The following is a 19,723-nucleotide window of genomic DNA, read 5'->3' as shown; positions in this document are numbered from 1 at the left end:
GGTATGGCCAGGTGCTACATTCTGGCCGATGGAAGGTGAGCAGCTGGCCCCGTCCTCTCCTTTCCCTCTTTCTTGTTGGGAACGGGGAGGAGAATCAAGCTTGTCCCATGCAGATGTGGGAAACACCCAGTGCGGCAGAGCACACTGGAGAGAACACAGTGCCTGGAGGACCTAAGGGAACAGAGGTACCACCACGCCAGACTGCTGACCTCTGGCCTGTTGCAGGAAAGAGCAATAAACTTCTAAATTAACGTGAGCCGCAGCGTTTTAGGGTCTTTTATAACAGCAGCTTACATTGTACCCTAATACATAAACGATGCAATCAAGGCCTTTAGATGAGCTGTAAGCTAAAAACCCTCAGGAAAGAGAAATTTTGCAAAAGAAAAATAGAAAGAGGGTCCAGAAAGAAAGAAGAGTGGGTACCATGAAATTTAGAAGAAAACTCAAAAATGACCAAATCTCTTTGTTTCTAAAAAACCACTCAAAAATCTGTATAATACTTCAGCATGTAGTATTCATATGTATGCAGAATTGACCTTGACTCCGCTAAAAGTAAAATAAAACCTTCTTCTGATAATAGAAAGATGAGTGAAATTAGGAAACTAAGCAGGCAAGCATTTCAAAAAAAATTTAATTTAATCTAAATATACTGTACTTAAATATTTGTTAAAGGCCTGCTGCCAGCTATGCTAATAGAATTTTTAATTGACATTTATTTGCTGGTTGGTTATTTATGTGAACATCCTTCTTGCATAAATGTTTTGCAGAAATCCACCCTAGAAGAGCATATAAATACATACACTTTACTGAAAGGACCATTAACAGGATTTATAAATCTAAAGCTCCATGTACATTAGGATCTAAAATTAATTTTGATGGGCTAACAAGTTACACGTTAGACGTACAGATGAAGAATGTAAAAGAGTGTTGCTTTCTTCATTTCACAAAACAAATCTGTGATTAAATATTACTCCAAATAACACCAAACAAGGCATATAAATTATCCCTTGATCTCTACAGGACAATAAAATATTTAAACCCGAAAGTAACTTTTAAAGAAATTTTATTTTCTTTGGAGATTTTCAAAGAGTTCTGTTTTGCTTATGTTTGAGGGTGGTGGGGATAGTTGGTGTGGGTTGGGGGAATTATTTTGCTGTCTGTCTCAAAAGATATTCATCATATAATTTTCTAAGAAATAAGCTGAACAGATACTAATGACTTGACATAACTATCTAGTGTGAAAAAAATAATTACAGATTACTTTAACGGCTATAACTTGTTTCTATAATCTACGATGGCCTTTGGGGGGCTATTAGTCACCATTGTGTAAATATGTCATTACGGGCTTTTTTAAAATTTGCATTGTTTAATCAACTCTGCTTAATGGCTCTATCAGTTGATAAGAGATAATCAGAAACACAGTTATAAACACCTTTAAAGTCATATTTCTTTTCACTTCTGCAGCACTTCCCTCTCATTAAATCTCTTTACAAACATAAAATTATCTCTTTGGTACATTCAAGTGCTCACACATGGCACTACACTGGACCTGGCTATTTCTACGGCATCTGGACCTCGGGGTCTCCAAGTGTGTGAAGTGATCATCACCATGATAAAGGTGAGACACCCACGAAGGAGACAGGAAGACAAAAAAAGCATTAGCAGCCACGAGAGGACATGAAGGAACCTTGAGTGCACATTACTAAGTGAAAAAAGACAGTCAGGAAAGACTACATACTGTATGGTTCCAACTCTATGACATTCTGGAAAAGGCAAAGCTATGGAGACAGAAAACAGATCAGTGGTTGCCAGGGTTTGGAGAGTAGACATGGATAGATAGAGTACAGAGGATTTTTAGAGCAGTGAAACTACTCTGTGTGATACTATAATAATGGATACACGTCATTATACATTTGTCCAAAGCCCACAGAATGTACAACACCAAGAGCGAACCCTAACGTAAACTGTGGACTCTGGGTGATGATAATGCGTCAACGTGGGTTCATCAATTGTAACAAATATACCATTCTGTTGGGGGATGTTGATAACGGGGAGACTGTGCATGTGTGGGGGCAGGGGGTATAGGGGAAATTTCTATACCTTCCTCTTAATCTTGCTGTGAACCTAAAACTGCTCTAAAACAATAAAGTCTTTAAAATAAAAATAAATAGAAACCTACGAAGATGGATAAAATACCATCCTTAACCAGAAGGATGAAGGAAGAACAAAATAGCATTTCTCATTTCCTTCTACATTCTTAGCACGGTCCTAAGGAATTTATACAAATCCCATTTCATACACAAAACAATTCTAAAAGGCAGCCATCATGATCCCCAGGTTACAGACGGGTATATTGACGGTCACAAAGTTTAGAAATAAGCCACCTAGTCCTAGCTCACACACTTAATTAAGTGGTAGTATTAGGAGCCACAATAATGTATTTCTAATTACACGATGTTTACAAGGCCTTACTTTTATAATCAAATGGATGCGATCACACAAGGCAAAAATAACTGTTTGATAAGAGGTTCTTCAAGATCACAGGGTGAAAAAAGGCAATTCCTTGTCAGTGTCCTGGCACTGAACACAGCTGGGTGAGGGGCCTCCAGCCAAGCGAGCTGTCTCTGCATCTTAGGAGCTGTAGTACCAGGCTCCCCATGAGATGTAGGCTCTTCCTCACTCACACCGCCCTTCGGCCCCGCCTATTAAGGAGGACCATTAGGCCTCCTACACTTAAAAAAAAAAATGAAGGAAAAATGTGATGCTAAGTGACCTTCCCACTTGACAGTGCTCAACCCGTTACAGAGAGCTTTTGCACCTGCCATCAAAGTGGGTGCTAACAGCACCACCAAGAGAGAGCAAGGTCAGGTATTAATTAGCCATTTTAAAGATGTGGAGAGTGCACTGCAAAGAGGCTAAGTGACTTTTTTCCAAGGTTACGTTCAGCAAGAGGCAGAGCCACGAGCCAGGCCACCTGTCTCAGGCCAATACTCGCCACTCCTCCATCCGGGCCTGAAGAGCACTCTTACTGCACAGGAGTCAGCTCCAGAAACGCCAATTTATTTTTTTTTTAAACCAGCAGAATGTAGTCCAGAGGGATTTTTCCATTTAGCGGCCGGCGGATCGCCACAGAAGTCAGGGGTCAGCCTTCCATTACCCATCGGGGCGGCCTCCCGCCCTTGTAAATTGCCACGACAGGCTGACCGCCCTTTAAAAACGCTTAGCACAAAAAAGATAAATTTTTGAAACGCAAAGGAAGTGCTGTTCCCACCCAGACGAGAAGTGAGATATTACCTAAGTTTCCAGGGATCAGAATTTCAAATTAACTTCAGATGCCTCTCAGCAAGACAAGAGGGAGATCTTCAGGACTGAACGGCCAAAGCAGAAATGACCAACAAACAAATAAGCACACAGGCACTGCACATGCAACACCCATTTCCAAAAAGAAGTTCCTCATCGGAGGCCATGCCATCGGCCAAAAGTTGATTGTCTTACAGATGTGCTTGATAGAAAATGCTTAATAATAACCATATTGTATATTCCTCCCAAAAAAAACAGTGGGCACCTAGTAGAACCTAATAAAGCATCTTTCATAGATCAATATGAAAATATTTCCATTTCTATGGCAACAATAATATCGTTCATGGACCAGAACAGCGGCTGGTAGCCATGAGAGGGTTCTGATCCATCAACTCATGAGATTCCCTCTGCCAGCTCTAGTTTTCCCATCAGCAAAGAACTTGGAGGAAGACTTACACACATATTACACCAAAGGAATCCGATGACTTAAATATAAACTCCGTAAAAGCCCAATTATGATAAATCCTTTTAAAGCCCAGAGAACTTCTAAACACCTGAATTATAAGACAAATTGTTGTAATGAGTGAACAAGAAGGGCGGTGGGAGACCACCATCTTTAAAAACCCAGAGTCAGGGAGAGCGAGGGACCAGGGGTGAGCTTAGGGTAGGTCACATCTCATTCCATCTCGTCTCCAGGATGGACACGAGGGATATTCAAAGTATTCAGAGACCCACAAGGCTCAGGCAATGACTACTCAGGACAAATACACGCCTTCCAGATGATAAGGACTTTTGAAAAACGAATGTGCCCCCTTCACATATTCTCAATTTGGCATTCTCAAGTTTTGCATTCGTTTAAATAGTCACAAAGGATGTCATTTCCTATGTATTATACATATGACATTCTGAATAAAACTGCTCTGTCACTCCTATAAATATATTCAATGGAATGATCTGATCCCTTTCATCACACATTTTAAAATAGACACGAATACACGCTACTTTAATAATCAGTTTGTGTAGCGTCCCTTTTCTCCTTGCAATCATAGACTCTTGTCCTAATGTGATTATCTTTTTTATTCCCAACAGTCTTTTATGGTTCATCCTATCCTACTTCTTGGCAAAAAGAAAAAAAGTAGTATATAATTAAACTTTTTTTGAAAAGTCGTCTATAATTAAACTTCTTAAAATTTCTCTGACCATAAAATAAAAACTTCTTTTGGCTTCGATTACTAAAATTACTTTAGTCCTGATCAAAACAACATAAATAACATTATGAAGTTTGAGGATTAAACCTAAAAAAGTAAATTGTTGTATCTTAAGGTTATGGTTGGAGGCTTGAATAAAGGAGGCATCATTTAAAACACTGGTGTTCTATGTTTAGTGTCACAAAGGCAATGCACCGTGGTGACATTCTTCTCTAAAGTGGGAGAAGGAAGACTGGGAATGGGGGTGCGGGAGGCCGTGAGGCAAAGGATGCCAGTGGTGTATTCTCAGGCAGATCGATTTCGGGAAAGAGTCAGAACTTGAGGATCTGGAAACCGCCTCCCTAAATCAACCCATACCAAGTAACCCCTGGAAAGAAGTCCAGTTCACGGGGGACGTGAGGAATCCAGTGGGAAAGCTTGAACAGGCCCACCCACAACCTGTCCAGGAGCAAGATTAGAAATACAGGTCCACCACCACACGTGGCAATACTTTAAAGTTATTAATCAAGGGAACAGGCTGTGAAGTAAAGCAAGTCCTATCCTCCCACACTGACAAATATACCTTCACAATGACAGAATCAAAAAGTGCATAAAAAGCTATGGTTTATATATCAGCGCAAGTTGAGAAAATGCCAAAGACTACTAAATTTAATTACAATGACATGTCTGGGTGTCTGCTGGTGGGCTAGCAATGCTGGGATGAGTGATACAATAAAGACTTACAAAATTCATAAATTATTATATATTTATTCCATAAAATTTCTTTTCCTTGCCTTTGTTTCAGCAAAATCATTATCTAGCTTAAAAAAAAAACTCAAGATTTTCGCACAATTTGTATTCTATACACAGACATCATCTAAGGATTAAAAGATAAAATATAATTATATCCAGTCTATATAATTTTAGTATTTTCAATAAAAAATGTAAATTAAAGTGTAAAAATCAGGGGCCAGCCCAGTGGTGTAGTAGTTAGGTTCCAGCGTTCCACTTGGGTGGCCCGGGGTTCGCGGGTTCGAATCCCACACGCAGACTGAGGTAGCCGCTTGTCAAGCCATGCTGTGGCGGCATCCCATATACAAAATAGAGGAAGATGGGCACAGATATTAGTTCAGGGCTAATCTTCCTCACAAAAAAAAAAAGTGCGAAAATCAAAATTTTAAATTACTTTGTGTGTCTTCAAAAAAGCTACCTTCCCTCTAAATATTCTAAATTACTGAAATTAATAGGAAAATTACAAATTATAATTAGGAACATCAAAACTTTTATCTAAAATACTTCGATGACATTAAACATTTTATCTAGCTTTTGAGAATTTAATCTTATGAACTGTGTTTGTAAAAATAAAATTATCCACAGTTCTAGCATTCAATATCCATCCAGTTGCCAATGTAAAAAATTAATGTCATGCTTCATGCCTGTCATGTCTAAAGCTACATATTATACAGGTGTGAGAGGAGTAAAATGTTTAGTTTGAATGTTGTAAAACAAAATTAAATTTTGTTTAATGTCGTAAAATGTTCTTCAGCCAATGTACACGGCTGTTGCAAACTCTCCACTAATTAAGTAGCTCTGGAACTACAAGCACCCAAAAAAGCGAAAACAGAAAAAAAAATGACAACCCTCAGTATTACTGAAAAGTGATACTTCACTATGCGAAAAATCTACTGTATCTGTGCTCCCTGAGAGGAGAGATTTACCTTTATTAATATATAGCTTTATTAATATATTTATTTCTTTATCTTTATGGCATTGCCACAACCCACAAAATTCAGAGCACTCAGACAGAGCCCCCTGCTCTGAGGGCACGAGAGATATACAGACTCATCTAGCATTGGGAGTGGCTCTGTGCCAGCTCCGGGCGCACATCCCGAGGGAACCAGGCAGCCGTGTGTCCTGTAATAAATGTGGTTGTTTGCACCTGTGCTTCACGGAATTCTCTAAAACGCAGAGCCGAGGACAGAGGCCCCTGTGTCCTGGTGCCAGTGTGGTGCTAACATCAGAGACCACTGGTCTACGATACCCTGACTTATATGCCCGGCGTTCCTCAGAGCCGAGCGCAAGCTACGTCACTCAGATGCAGGCCCTCAGAGCCAAGGCCATGTCTAAGGCACATCAGCTAGTCTCTTTTCAAACTCGTGTCACAGAAGCCTGTATCGGGAAGTGCGTCTGCATGAGCCAAACCACTTGTGAGTTACCCCCGTGGGCAGGTACCCTCAGAGGGCAGCACAGAGCTACGGAATAGACAGGAACGTAGGCAAGTCCTGTCAAGTCTCAGACAAGCGCTGATGGTCCCACTGGGACCCGGGCCATGAGTCACTAAAGTTAAACGTCTCTGTCTCCTTCTGTCCATTCCACTGTGGTTTTTAAGAGGATCTCGGGCCCTTGACACTGGCATTGATGCTTTCATAGAATTCAAAGATACCGATGCACTATATTCACTCCACAGTCTCTCAGGTTTCCATCAGGGCATTCTGTTAAGAGCATCAATATTCTGAGATATCAGTGGAATATTATCCGTTAAGGCAAAAACGACTCTGGCAATTACAAACGTACACAAAACTTTCCTCCTCTAGACAAAGCATTAAGATAGCAGAGCAGAGCAGGCCTGTTGACTATAACTCTGGCTGACAATTTTGTGTGTCAACTTGGCTAGCCCACAGTGCCCAGATATTTGGTCTAACACTATTCTGGATGTTTCCTTGAGGGTGTTTTGAGATGAGATTTACACTTGAATCAGTGGACTCTGCATAAAGCAGATTGCCCTCCCTAATGTGGGTGGGCCTCATCCAATCAGTTGAAGGCCTGAATAGAACAAAGGGCTGACCTCCCCCAGCAGATGGCCTCAGGACTTCATCTGTGACATCAGCTCTCTCTGGTTCTCCAGCAGACAGCCTTTTGACTCAAACTGCCACTCTTTCCTGGGTCTCCAGCCTGCAGGCCTCCCCAATCAGATTCTGGACTTGCCAAGCCTCCACAACTATGTGAGCTGACTGGATATATACGATATCCTATCGGTTCTGTTTCTCTGGATAGCCCTGATTAATACAACCCCAAACCCACCTCTGAATCCCACCACCTACGCCCACAGGACTTTGAATGGAAAGCTGTATTCACCAAGCTTTAACATGATTCCAGGCTCAGGAGAGAAGTTGTGCACAAACCAACCATCCCTTCAGAGGCAGGGTTAAACAAGGCAGCCTCTGCCAGCGACCTGCAGAACGCAAGGACTCAAGCTGGGGGCACGGCCCCAGAACGGAGACGTGGCTCCAGAATGGACGCACGGCCCTGGAACCTCGAGCTGTGATGGGAGACTCAACAAGAAGCAGTAGGAAGTCAGAGGCTTGCCCAGGAGCCCAGAGCAGGAAGAGAAGCTCACCAGGCCAACAAGCTAGAGGGAGGCCAGAGGCAAGATGGACAGTGGACAGACGGCAGTGAGGGCTCCCGGCTCAGGGCGGGAAAACAAAGTCAATGAGGCAGGGTCAGGGCTGGGAACAGCCGGAGGTGCCAAGAGAGACGAGTCTGTTCAGAGGGAGACTGGAGGCTCTTCTCGGAGGCTCTACAGGTCATTCAGGGCATTAACGGGTCCACCCAGAGCAGAAAATTGGGGCGGATGGGAGCTAAGCCCCCGAATATGGGGTCGTCATCATCTGAGCCGAGTCGGGAGCAGCCCAGGGCCAGGACCCCTAGATGGGGAAGAGGGGACCAAGGCGGAGGGGAGTGGACAGATGAGACTGGGGCTCTGACAGTCAAGGAGATGAAAGATTAACAATTAGGAAAAGAAACAAGAGGCAAGGACACCCACGGAACTCGCTCGCCCTCATATTCCACACGGGATTAAACGCATGCCTTATTTAAAGTACCTGTGTTGCTGGATTAAGAAGCAAGAGACAGTAAATTCATTTACGACTAACACCAAAAAGGAAAATCTCATAGTTCTGCTTTGTGCTTACAGTTGTCATGTGGCGCAGAAAAAGCCAAATAGCATCTGATACAATTTCCATAACTTTACATAATCTCATGATTACCATTTGGCAAGGAGGTTCCAGACCGAACCTCCTCCATTTATTTCGCCTCCAAAAATGACAAAATGAAAAACATTCTGGACAAGGAGCTTTCTGCCGCCTTCTTAAAATCACAAGAAGCCAATTCTACAACTTTTCTTAGCAATATGTTTCCAGTATTTCAAGTTTGAACATTCTAAAGTCTTATTGACACAACTTAATCAATAAACAAATATTTACTGACCCCCTGCTATTTTCAAAGCATTGATTTCAGAACCGGGGAGAAAACAATCGCCCTTAGCTTAAAATCTACTCCACGCTCTCTGACCTGGGAACAAGCTATTTACCCTTTCGGAGTCATATTTTCTTGAAATGTAAAGTAAGAATAATGCCAACAAGCTTGTTCTGAGGGTAGGGTTAAATTTAGATACTTGGTACATAGTAGGCACACAATTAAAACATTTTGTGGGTGAGAGAAATAGTTTTTTTTTGTTCCCCCAAAGCCCCAGTAGATAGTTGTATGTCATAGCTTCACAACCTTCTAGTTGCTGTATGTGGGACGCGGCCTCAGCATGGCCAGAGAAGCGGTGCATCGGTGCGCGCCCGGGATCCGAACCCAGGCCGCCAGCAGCGGAGCACGCACACTTAACCGCTAAGCCACGGGGCCAGCACGGTTTTTAATTGGAAAGCCATGACACAAACATGATAAAATTCATGATTCATTTATTCACTGTGCAAAAAGATGATAAAGGGCTATGTGATATACAGTGAGTTTCAAAAGACGAATACCAACACCAAACAAGGATTTATAGGAGAAAAGATTATTCATTTTTTACTCATAAACAAATAGTTATTCACCATTACCTGCACAAAAGTTTTTCATTTCTATGAGGACCATTTAGTCTGCCTTCATTTTTTTGGTTTTTGTTTTATTTTTCCTTCCACGGGCTAAAAAAACCACAGTTTCTTAGGCTTCTGTTCATAGAGCCCATTTATTTCAGAGCCCTTTCATAAATCTTATTCACCGCTCTTTGTATTATATGCAGAAGATTTGTGAGCTGAAGGAAACCCTAGTGATCATCTGGTCCAACTTGGTGTGTTGTGAGATCGGGCCTCGGAAACTTGAGGTCACACTCTCAGGGGCTACACAAGGACAGGTGTAGCTCTCATGGTTCCGTGCCCGACACTCGGGGTGTGAACCCTGAGGCCTACAGGGCCTGAGCTGATAAGAACGAACAAGCAGGGGACAGAAGATCCAGAGAGCAGACAAATGACCACCCGAAGAGACAGACGCTCCCGTTAACAGCTGTCATGTGGAAGGCAGGACACACATGTCTACACTTCTAAATTCTCAAGAGACGCCGATAGTCCAAACTTTTAAATGACATGATTTGTAAATGGGAAATACCAAAATTATTTCAAAATGCAGTTTAGATCAAAACATGATCTAAACACACAAACACACGTTTGTGTACACGTACATACAACATGCTCACACATGCATACAAACACACATGCTCATGTACACATACAAACACACACAAAATCTACAAACATAGACATGCTCACATACACATACAAACACACAGCATGCTCATGCATGCATATAAGCATACACACAACCTCACGCACACATCTGCAAGCAAGTCCACTCAGGTCTACACCGTGGTGGATCTCTGCACAGGCTCTCCACCTGAGCAGACAGGACTCACAACCACGTGCATTGTTTTAAAAGGTCCAATAAGTGCCTACAGAGAAAGGATTACTCTGTTTCCTACCTGATTATTTCCTCTTTCACATACCATTATCAAAAAAGGCTTTTTGACAACAGGTATAGTACTAACTCACTTTTTTAAATGTATAACTCTGGGCCGGCCCCATGGCTTAGAGGTTAAGTGCGCGCGCTCCGCTACTGGCTGCCCGGGTTCAGATCCCAGGCGCGCACCGACGCACTGCTTCTCCGGCCATGCTGAGGCTGTGTCCCATGTACAGCAACTAGAAGGATATGCAACTATGACATACAACTATCTACTGGGGCTTTGGGGAAAAAAAGGAGGAGGATTGGCAATAGATGTTAGCTCAGAGCCAGTCTTCCTCAGCAAAAAAAAAAAAGAGGAGGATTAGCATGGATGTTAGCTCAGGGCTGATCTTCCTCACAAAAAAAAAAAAAATACATAAAAATTAAAAATAAATAAATAAAATAAATGCCTAACTCTGACTTCTAGTTTACTTACTGCCATACTTGTCACGCACATCCTGCCCTTTCTTATAACAATGTGTTTTTTTCTCTTTACATTAACCTCTCTAAGATTTAGGAGTCTCTGGTCTCTGTGCTTTCCTCAACTCAGAGTGGCCAGTTAGGATTAATTTTGCTCCTTGAGTTTTCAGGAAACATACTTAATTTTCTTATTAATAAACAAAGGGAGGGAATTCCAGTTACAACTTAAGATTGCCACTCACAACAATATGATTAAGTTTCGTTAATATTCCTAAAATGTTACTTAATAAAATATGAATTGCAAACATTGATAGTCTCATACAACGATCAAATTCTACTTCTCAAAGTCCACAGTTAAACAATGGTTAGGAACCGGTGAGTCCTCTCATATGATCACTTTACTTCCTGGGCACCACCTGCCAGCATCTCCTATTTTACCATCAACTACAGTAAAAACAGTAATTCCCAAAAACAGTCCCAGGACCGGGCTTCAGAACCTGGCAGGATCCACCCCCATAACATAAGGCCACATTCACACCTTCTCCTAACACCTCATGAATAAACATCTCTTTATTCAAGTAAGTTATATATTAACTCACTCCCATAATTCTGAATGGTAGATAGAGTCATTCTGGCAAGACTGCACAGTTTGCAATTCAAATTACAGAAATTTTAATAACAGGGAAAATAAAAATTAGCGGCATGATTCCTAAGGCACTGTAATTCCAATACTTTCATTGCCACGGTAGAAAGCGCACATAAATACTTCTTAATTTACAAGCTGAGGGGTTTGACCTGGCCAGGCGTCATCTCACATACTTACCTGCCGTCTTGGAGGAGCATCCCTTTCAGGGACTCAGCAGATGCCTGCTGGAACACCCAAGCTCCCCGACCCCAGACATCAGGAGGTAATGTTGCTACTTCTCAATAAATAACAGCAAAACCGTCACTGGATTAAATGATTTCCTTACATGATCACCATAAACAATAATTATTTGGCAGCTGCCCTTTTCGAGCTTTGCGTGTGCTTATGAATAAATCAAGCCTTATTGATTCACTAAGCCAAAACGTTTTACATTTTGCTCCTCTAATAAATGCTATAATCCTCTGCGGCACTTAGCACTGCTTTAATGTAGTATGGCGCTTAATACTTTTAATATGAAAGATTAGGGCCGATTAGCTCATGAGCAGGAACACTGCTCTCTGAACGGCCAATTGGCCACTAACCCAGGTCTCTCTAAACGTCCTTATCAATGGAGCTCTCCGCCTGCTGACGGGAATCACATCTTAATGAAATACAGTCAGGCACCGCATCACAACATTTCGTCAACAATGGACCACAAATACGACGGTGGTGCCATCAGATTAGTATCATAGAGCCCAGGTGTGTAATAGGCTACACTATTTGGGTTTGTGTAAGTATACCCTGTGATGTTCACACCACGACGCAAGTCTCAGAATCGTGTCCCCCTCCTTAAGGGACGTGGGACTGGACGGTGGAGCTGCTGCCACGCTGTCCCCTTCCTCATAATATTTAACGTAATAATGATGGCTCGAATTAATTCAAAGACTATACTCATTTAAAATAGCAAGGCAGGAACATATGGAACCATCCAGAATGCTACGTGCTTGGTAAAACCATCATCTACAATAATAAAATGACTCTCTTTCAGGGCAACGACTTCAGAAGATACAAGACTATGTTGGACAATCCCAGAACATCCTGAAAGGTCTTGAGCAACGGAACCTGAGTCGACCAGGAAAGACAGTCCTCTCACTTCAACCGTTAATGAGCAAAATCACCCAAAACGCCCATCCTCCTGCTTAGTCCAACCATATTTTGAAGCTGTCATCCACATAGTGACTGGTTCAACCCCACCTCAACAGGTCTCCAGCTCAGGGACTGATCACTCCTGGTTCTCTGGGTTCCAACAGGGAACAGGCCCCTACAATTCTTCACTGAGCAAAATTCTACCCACAGCAGGCGACGACAGGCCCGGGCACTCCCAATAATTTCCTGTCCTGGTTTGTCCCCAATCCATTGAAACTTCATTGTCCCCAACAGGAATGGAGAAACTTTACTTCCATGCTTCGTACAGATTCCTGGGCTAGATTCCCACAGATCCCAATCTGAAAACAGACTCCATTCTTCATCCATTCTACAAGAAAACCAGCACCTCTCCTTCTTTCTTTTTTTTACAAGGATCACCAGCCAAGCACGTGAGACCGGAAAGCTCTTAGAGATGACATACTATAACCTTTTCATTTTAAAGATGAGAAAATTGAGAGGGACTCGTCCATGTAGCTAAATGAGTAGCAGAGGCCAGATAAGAACCCAGATTTTGTGGTTCCTTTTTGTGGATCCTCAATGTTCTCCTTTTTTTGTTTTCTGGTGAGGAAGATTGGCCCTGAGCTAACATCTGTGCCAATCTTCCTCTATTTTGTATGTGGGACGCTGCCACAGCACGGCTTGATGAGCGGTGTTTAGGTCCATGCCGGGGATCCGAACCCGCAAAGCAAACGCCGGCCTGCCAAAGTGGTGAGCGAGAACTTAACCACTACGCCACCAGGCCGGCTCCACACAATGTTCTCCTTTTAAATCACCCCGATTCCTGGGATCAGTAAGAAAATCTCTCTATCCCCATGGAACGTCCCAAACAAAAGCATGACATGCCATGGATTGCTCTCACTCGTGTTCATCCTCTGCGATGCCTTTCAAGTTTAACCACGACAAAGATCGACCAGGTACAGTTGTGGAATGTACAATGATATTAGCTCTCCAAGACAGAAAAACCACACAAACAAGAATCCTTGTTCAAAAATAGATTCTACGATTCCCTGTGGAACAACGGCCGCCTCTGGCTACAAAGTAATAATCATCGTGTACTACAGCAATCAATAAAACCCTTTGCCCCATGAACCTGCTATTTCCTGACTTTGTTCTCTGTACTAAAGATTTCCAAGTCATATTGATTACCTACTAAATTTTTTTCAAGTTCTTTAAAACGAGCAATAAAGAAATTCTCAAATTAGCATAACGTGTTATTGTTTGAACGACTTCAAATCTTTCAGTCACGTTAATGGTTTCCCTCTTTACAGGGTTTTCCCATTTTTCATTCTGAATTTGTCACTTTAAGTGTGTCTGTGTCTCGCCTAATAGCGCCAAGTCAGTAGGATACAAATTTGATGGTGTTTCTGAGACTGTGACGGTTGCCGCATTTTTCATCCAAGTGAGAAAGAAGAATTGATTAATAAACTATGCCCTCTTTCTCAAGCAACAGCATGGATTTGTACCAAATGAACCCATTAGCTCTTAAGAGTGTTAAAATTCGGCACCCTGGAACTTCTCGCTAAAACTATCCACTAGAGAATCTATTATAAAGTGAAACCATCTCACATCCTTTCCAAGGGCACTTAGCTACTGAAATGTCAGACTTTAAGAGTGAGTCATGAATGCAAAAAAGAAGGACACTGAAAAGGCAAGGCAGCAGCTAGGAGTCGGGGCTGCCTCTGCTCCCCGTCTTCCCCTCCCTTGGTGCCCCCAAGTGTGTACGTGCCCCCTGGGATCAATGCACATCTGTCTGCACCCTCCTGAGTGCGTGTGGGTACCTGCATAGCTTCTATATGCAGTGCTGGGCGAGCAGGAAGATCTCTAATTCTCCAACTAGAACTGATATTTTCCCAAAATGCCATCAGGACAATTCGCCCATCAAGACTGGTTTATTTTATGACAGATCAGAAATCATAGGGAAATTAAATAATCGTATGTTATATCACATCCCCTCGCCTCAGTGGCTGTTTTAATTCAAAGCCAGATGGAATACTACTCAGCCTTAAAAAAGAAGGAAGTCCTGTCATAGGCTACCACATGGATGAACCTTGAGGACACTATGCTAAGTGAAATAAGCCACGCACAGAAGGACAAATACTGCAGGATTCCACTCATCTGAGGGATTTAAAGCAGTCAAACTCCTAGAAGCAGAGAGCGGAATGGGAGTTGTCAGGGGCCGGGTGGAGGGGAAATGGGGAGATTCTGTTCAATGGGTATCAAGTTTCAGTCACACCAGATGAAAAAGTTCTAGAGATCTGATGGACAGCATCGTGCTCAGAATCAACAATAATGTATGGTACACTTAAAAATTTGTAAAGAGGATAAAAAGATAAATATAAAATGAAAGTGTCACTTATGACACAATTTAGGCTGGGTCGAGGATGCTGTGACATGAGCATTACAGGATCTTCTTGACCCCACTATTTGCTTATGCAGAACTAGAAAGGGAGTTAAAAATAAAGCCTGACCCATTAACAACCATTCTCCTACAAAGTACCCCTCAACAGAGAGGTCAGAAATAAAGGCTCACCTTTCCAGATAGAAACACACAACCAATACTGACTCAAATGCTAGGAGAAAGGGCACACAGAGTTAAGGCACTACTTGTCGAGATAACAGCCAAGACTCCTTCCTTAAGGGTATCTACAGACTGCTATGTAGGCAGCATTTTAACATTCTTCACTGGATCATTCCGTTATTCAATGAATATTTATGGAGAACTCATGAGGCAGAGGCAATATGTGCTAGCACCGGGGTACACAGGTGAGTGAACTTACACCATGAGCTTAATGTTCCATTCAGGGGGTAAAAGTTCTCTATTCAAAGAAACAAATATTCGAAAGCACAGTTGCACCCAGATACCCATCAATTGACGAATGGATAAACAAAATGTGGTCTATCCATACAATGGAATACTGCTCAGCCATAAAAAGGAATGGAGCCCTGACACAAGCTGTAACACGGATGAGCCTTGAACACATTACACTAAGTGAAAGAGGCCAACACAGAAGGTACATATTACAGTCACGTGCCACATAATGACATTTCGGTCAATGACGGACACTATATAGGATGGTGGTCCCATAAGATTAGTACCATAGAGCCTAGGTGTATAGTATCTAGGTTTGTGTAAGTACACTCTATGATGTTCACACAATGACGAATTCCTCAGAATGTATCCCCATCATTAAACAACACATGACTGTATACGATTCCATGTATATGAAATGCCCAGAATAGGCAAGTCTATAGAAACGGAAAGTAGATTAGTGATTGCCCTGGCCTGGGGACAGGGGAGAATGGAGGCTGATGTTAATGGGTACAGGCTTTCTTTATGGGGTGATGAAAATGCTCTGGAATTAGACAGTGACAATGGTTGCACAACTTTGTGACTATACTAAAAATTACTGAACTGTACACTTTGAAGGGATGAATTTTATGGAATGTGAATTATATCTCACTTAGAAAAAAACAACAAGAGGGGGAAGGCACAGTTGCAAACGTGATCAACACTAAGGACACACAAGGCCTTGTGAGCAAAGATAGGGTTTGACCTTGATGGCCTGGGGAAGTGACAGATAAGCTGACAGCTGAGGAGGCAGAGGAGAGGGAAGGAGTTCTAGGCACAGGAGAGAACAGGTGCGAAGACCCAAAGCAAGAAGGAAAGAGAGAAGGGCCTCTCTCTCTCCCTCCTGAGAGAGGGAGAGAGAAAGGCCTCCTCCCCTTCGATCCTTTACTCAAAGGTAAAGGATGACGTCGTTAGCTAAGGCCAAGGCAATGGATTCAACCCTTACACGTGTCACGTAGACGCAACTCAATCTCCATGCATTGATTACGATCCCCTCTTTAGCAGGCTCTCAGTGATGCATAACAAAGAGCAGTAAAAACCACAGCCCATTCCCACCCATCAGAAAAACAATATAGGTTGCTTCCAAGTCTTGGCTATCGTGAATAAGGCTGCAATGAACACAGGGGTGCATGTACCTTTGCAAATTGGTGTTTTCAAGTTCTTTGGATAAATACCCAACAGTGGAATAGCTGGATCATATGGTAGTTCTATCGTTGATTTTTTGAGGAATCTCCATACTGTTTTCCATAGTGGCTGGACCAGTTTGCACTCCAACCAGCAGTGTATGAGAGTTCCCTTCTCTCCACAACCTCTCCAACACATGTTGTTTCCTGTCTTGTTGCACGATAGCCAAGACTTGGAAGCAACCTAAGTGCCCATCAAGGGACGAATGGATAAAGAAGCTGTGGTATATATACACAATGGAATACTACTCAGCCATAAGAAACGATGAAATCCAGCCATTTGTGACAACATGGATGGACATTGAGGGCATGATGCAAAGTGAAATAAGTCAGAGGGAGAAGGTCAAATACCGTATGATTTCCTTCATTAAGTAGTAGATAATAACAACAATAAACAAACACATAGGGACAGAGATTGGATTGGTGGTTACCAGAGGGGAAGGGGGGAGGGAGGAGGGTGAAAGGGATAATTGGGTACATGTGTGTGGTGATGGGTTGTAATTAGTATTTTGGTGGTGAACATGATGTAGTCCATGCAGAAATAGAAGTACAATGATGTACACCTGAAATTTTTACAATGTTATAAACCAATGTTACTGCAATAAACAAAAAAATAAAAAAAAAATAAAAAAAAAAAAAAAAAACAATATATAGGAACTTAAAAAAGAAGATAAAACTCAAGTACTCCGAAAGGCGAAAGCAATTGCTAATACAGTGGACACGATGAACCTCAGAATTCAAGTCACTTCAAAACAGAAACATCAATTCAAAATTAAAATAGGTAGGCAGGTACCAAGAAGACATTACACATGCCTGAGAATTAGCATCAAAAGTCTTCAAGCATAACTGATGACATCATCAAATAATAAAACATAGAGAATAGGGTGTTGAGATTGAAATATTTGGTAACGCGGTTTTGCTCACCTGCAGGATCAGATGAGTTCCTTTAATGCATTTGTAATATGCAGCCCATTCTTTGCCAGCAGTTCTCAATCTCAGGACCACGGCAGTTTGAGGCCAGTAACTCTTTGGGGGCTGTCCTCTGCACTGCACCGTAGGATGTTTAGTAGCATCTCTGGCCCCCTCCCACTAGATGCTGGCAGCATCCTCCCTCCTCCCCATCTCACAACCAAAGATGCTCCCAGACATTGCCAGATCTCCCAGGGAGGGGTAAACTTGCCCCAGTAGAGAACTGTTTTCTAGCAACTAAACGGATCTTATCTACGCCAAGCTTTGACAATTCCCTAGAGCGTAATGTCCTTTCTCCTCATCTGCTTGGTTTTCCACATGCTTCACACCCTGACAGTCTCCCCACCACAAGATAGATTAAAACTTATTAGAGAAGCCTGTTTCAGATGCTCTATAGTGCTGTTCAAAATGTCAAGTCTCTGACGCAAAAGAAAAGCAACATAATCCATCACCAAAGGGAAGACAAGACCTCCATCCCTAGCAGCCCTTCAGCCTTCCCTTCCTACCTCCGAAAACCCATCTGAGAGCAGGCTCCAAAGCTTCTATCTCTTGAAGACCACGGTTGGCTCACCTCTCAGGCTGGGCTCTGACATCTGAAAAGGCACCCAGTTCCCCCCTCACTCCAGCACCCTCCAGCTAATGAAACCCAAGAAGCAACCTTTACAGCGCCAGACCTTCCTACTAAATCAGTTATGGAATCCCTCAAGGGTTTCTCCACGAGCATCACGAATGACGATCACTGACAAATCAACAGGCTTCCAGCCGTGGGCCAGCTTGCCGAGCGGATGCAGGGAGCTTACCATCCGGGGGCATCAAGACTTTGTTGTTCTGCGTGCACCACCCCACGGGGTGCAGATCCGCGATCACCACGTCACACCAGAAGTCGGCCCGGCGGTCCTCCCCATAGCCACAGTAGCGCAGGAGCAGCAGCTGCCCGCAGGTGGTAATGACAGTGGCCACCCAGTATGTGTCAGGGTTGTTCTTATTCGCCACCTCCAACTTCATCCCCGGCTGGAAGTTGCTCTGAATGCTGATTTCAACCTTAAGAAACCAGAGACACGAGAAAATCGTTATTATTACCAGATACGTACCTGCAGAAGATTACGAGAACTATCAAAAACTCAGCATTCGAAAACAGTGTTTCCGAGCCCTAGAACAGCATTAAGAGACATAATGTGAGCCATCAATGTGACATTAAACTTCCCAGTAGCGACATTAAAAAAGGGAGATAAAACAGATGAAATTAATTTTAATAATGTATTTTGTTTAACAATATATCCCAAATATCATCATTTCAAGATGTAATCAATATAAAAAAAATACTCATGAGATATTTTACATTCTTCTTTTCCACTGAAGCCTTGGGAATCCCGTGTGTATTCTACACTTACAGCACATCTCCATTTGGACGACACACTTCTCAAGTCCTCAAAAGCTCCATGAGGCTAGTGGCTACCTCGTGAACAGCACAGCCTTAGAGAATGGATTTTCTTGTTTATTAATTAAGGATTATAGTCTATTAATGGTTACCAGCTCTCCCCCCAAAAGAAAGCTTTCCAGCCTGGTGGACATTCCAAAACTAACACACCTGATGTCTGTGAGCAGCAGTTGCTGAAAAGAGATGATGGGATTATAAATGGCTTGTTCTTGGGTCCATGCTACTTCTTCTTAAAACCTGGCATAACGGCCTGGGGTAACTCTGCATCCTGAAGGACACTATATTGTGATTGAACGGGAGGTGGGAGAACTGACTGGATTAAAGAGACAGGAGTGACTCCACAGGGAGAGACACTGATAACTTCTTGGTACCCAAAGGAAGGAAAAAGTTGTCAATGAATATCTCTTCCCTAAATTGCCTCAAGGAATCTGACCAAGTCATGCGGAATCATAAGAGGCAAACATTCCAATGGCTTTTGCAGGGCCGTATCCACGCTGAACAGGTGAGTTTTAGTTTTGCTGTTTTAATATTTAGCTTTTAGTTTCAATAAATGGCCACAATCACATTCATAATAAACCAGTAATTATAACACTACGAGTGGCAGTATAAGAAGAGAATTGGGAATGCAATCTACCTTTACAAGGTCACGCAAATTTAATAAGGTCTTAAAATCCTTTTTGAAAGAGCACTTGACCTCCAAAAAGAATAAAATGTTGGGCCAGTCCT

The 19,723-nt window shown here is 42.5% G+C and overlaps 1 protein-coding gene across 3 annotated transcripts in view; it reads right to left on the bottom strand.

Moving 5' to 3' along the window:
* Positions 1-19,723, bottom strand: part of SFMBT2 (Scm like with four mbt domains 2) — a 247,485-nt gene that overhangs the window by 193,073 nt on the left and 34,689 nt on the right. For all 3 annotated transcript variants that reach the window (XM_087420850.1, XM_087420851.1, XM_014783683.2), the window contains exon 4: positions 18,360-18,600. In XM_087420850.1, coding sequence (XP_087276976.1) covers positions 18,360-18,600 — 241 coding nt within the window. The remainder of the gene's footprint in view (positions 1-18,359; positions 18,601-19,723) is intronic.

Source organism: Ceratotherium simum, chromosome 32 (assembly GCF_057802395.1).
Source record: "Ceratotherium simum simum isolate JZ-2026a chromosome 32, ASM5780239v1, whole genome shotgun sequence".
NCBI lineage: Eukaryota > Metazoa > Chordata > Mammalia > Perissodactyla > Rhinocerotidae > Ceratotherium > Ceratotherium simum.
Note: the sequence above shows the minus strand (reverse complement) of the source record. Positions and strands in the feature narration are given on the sequence as shown.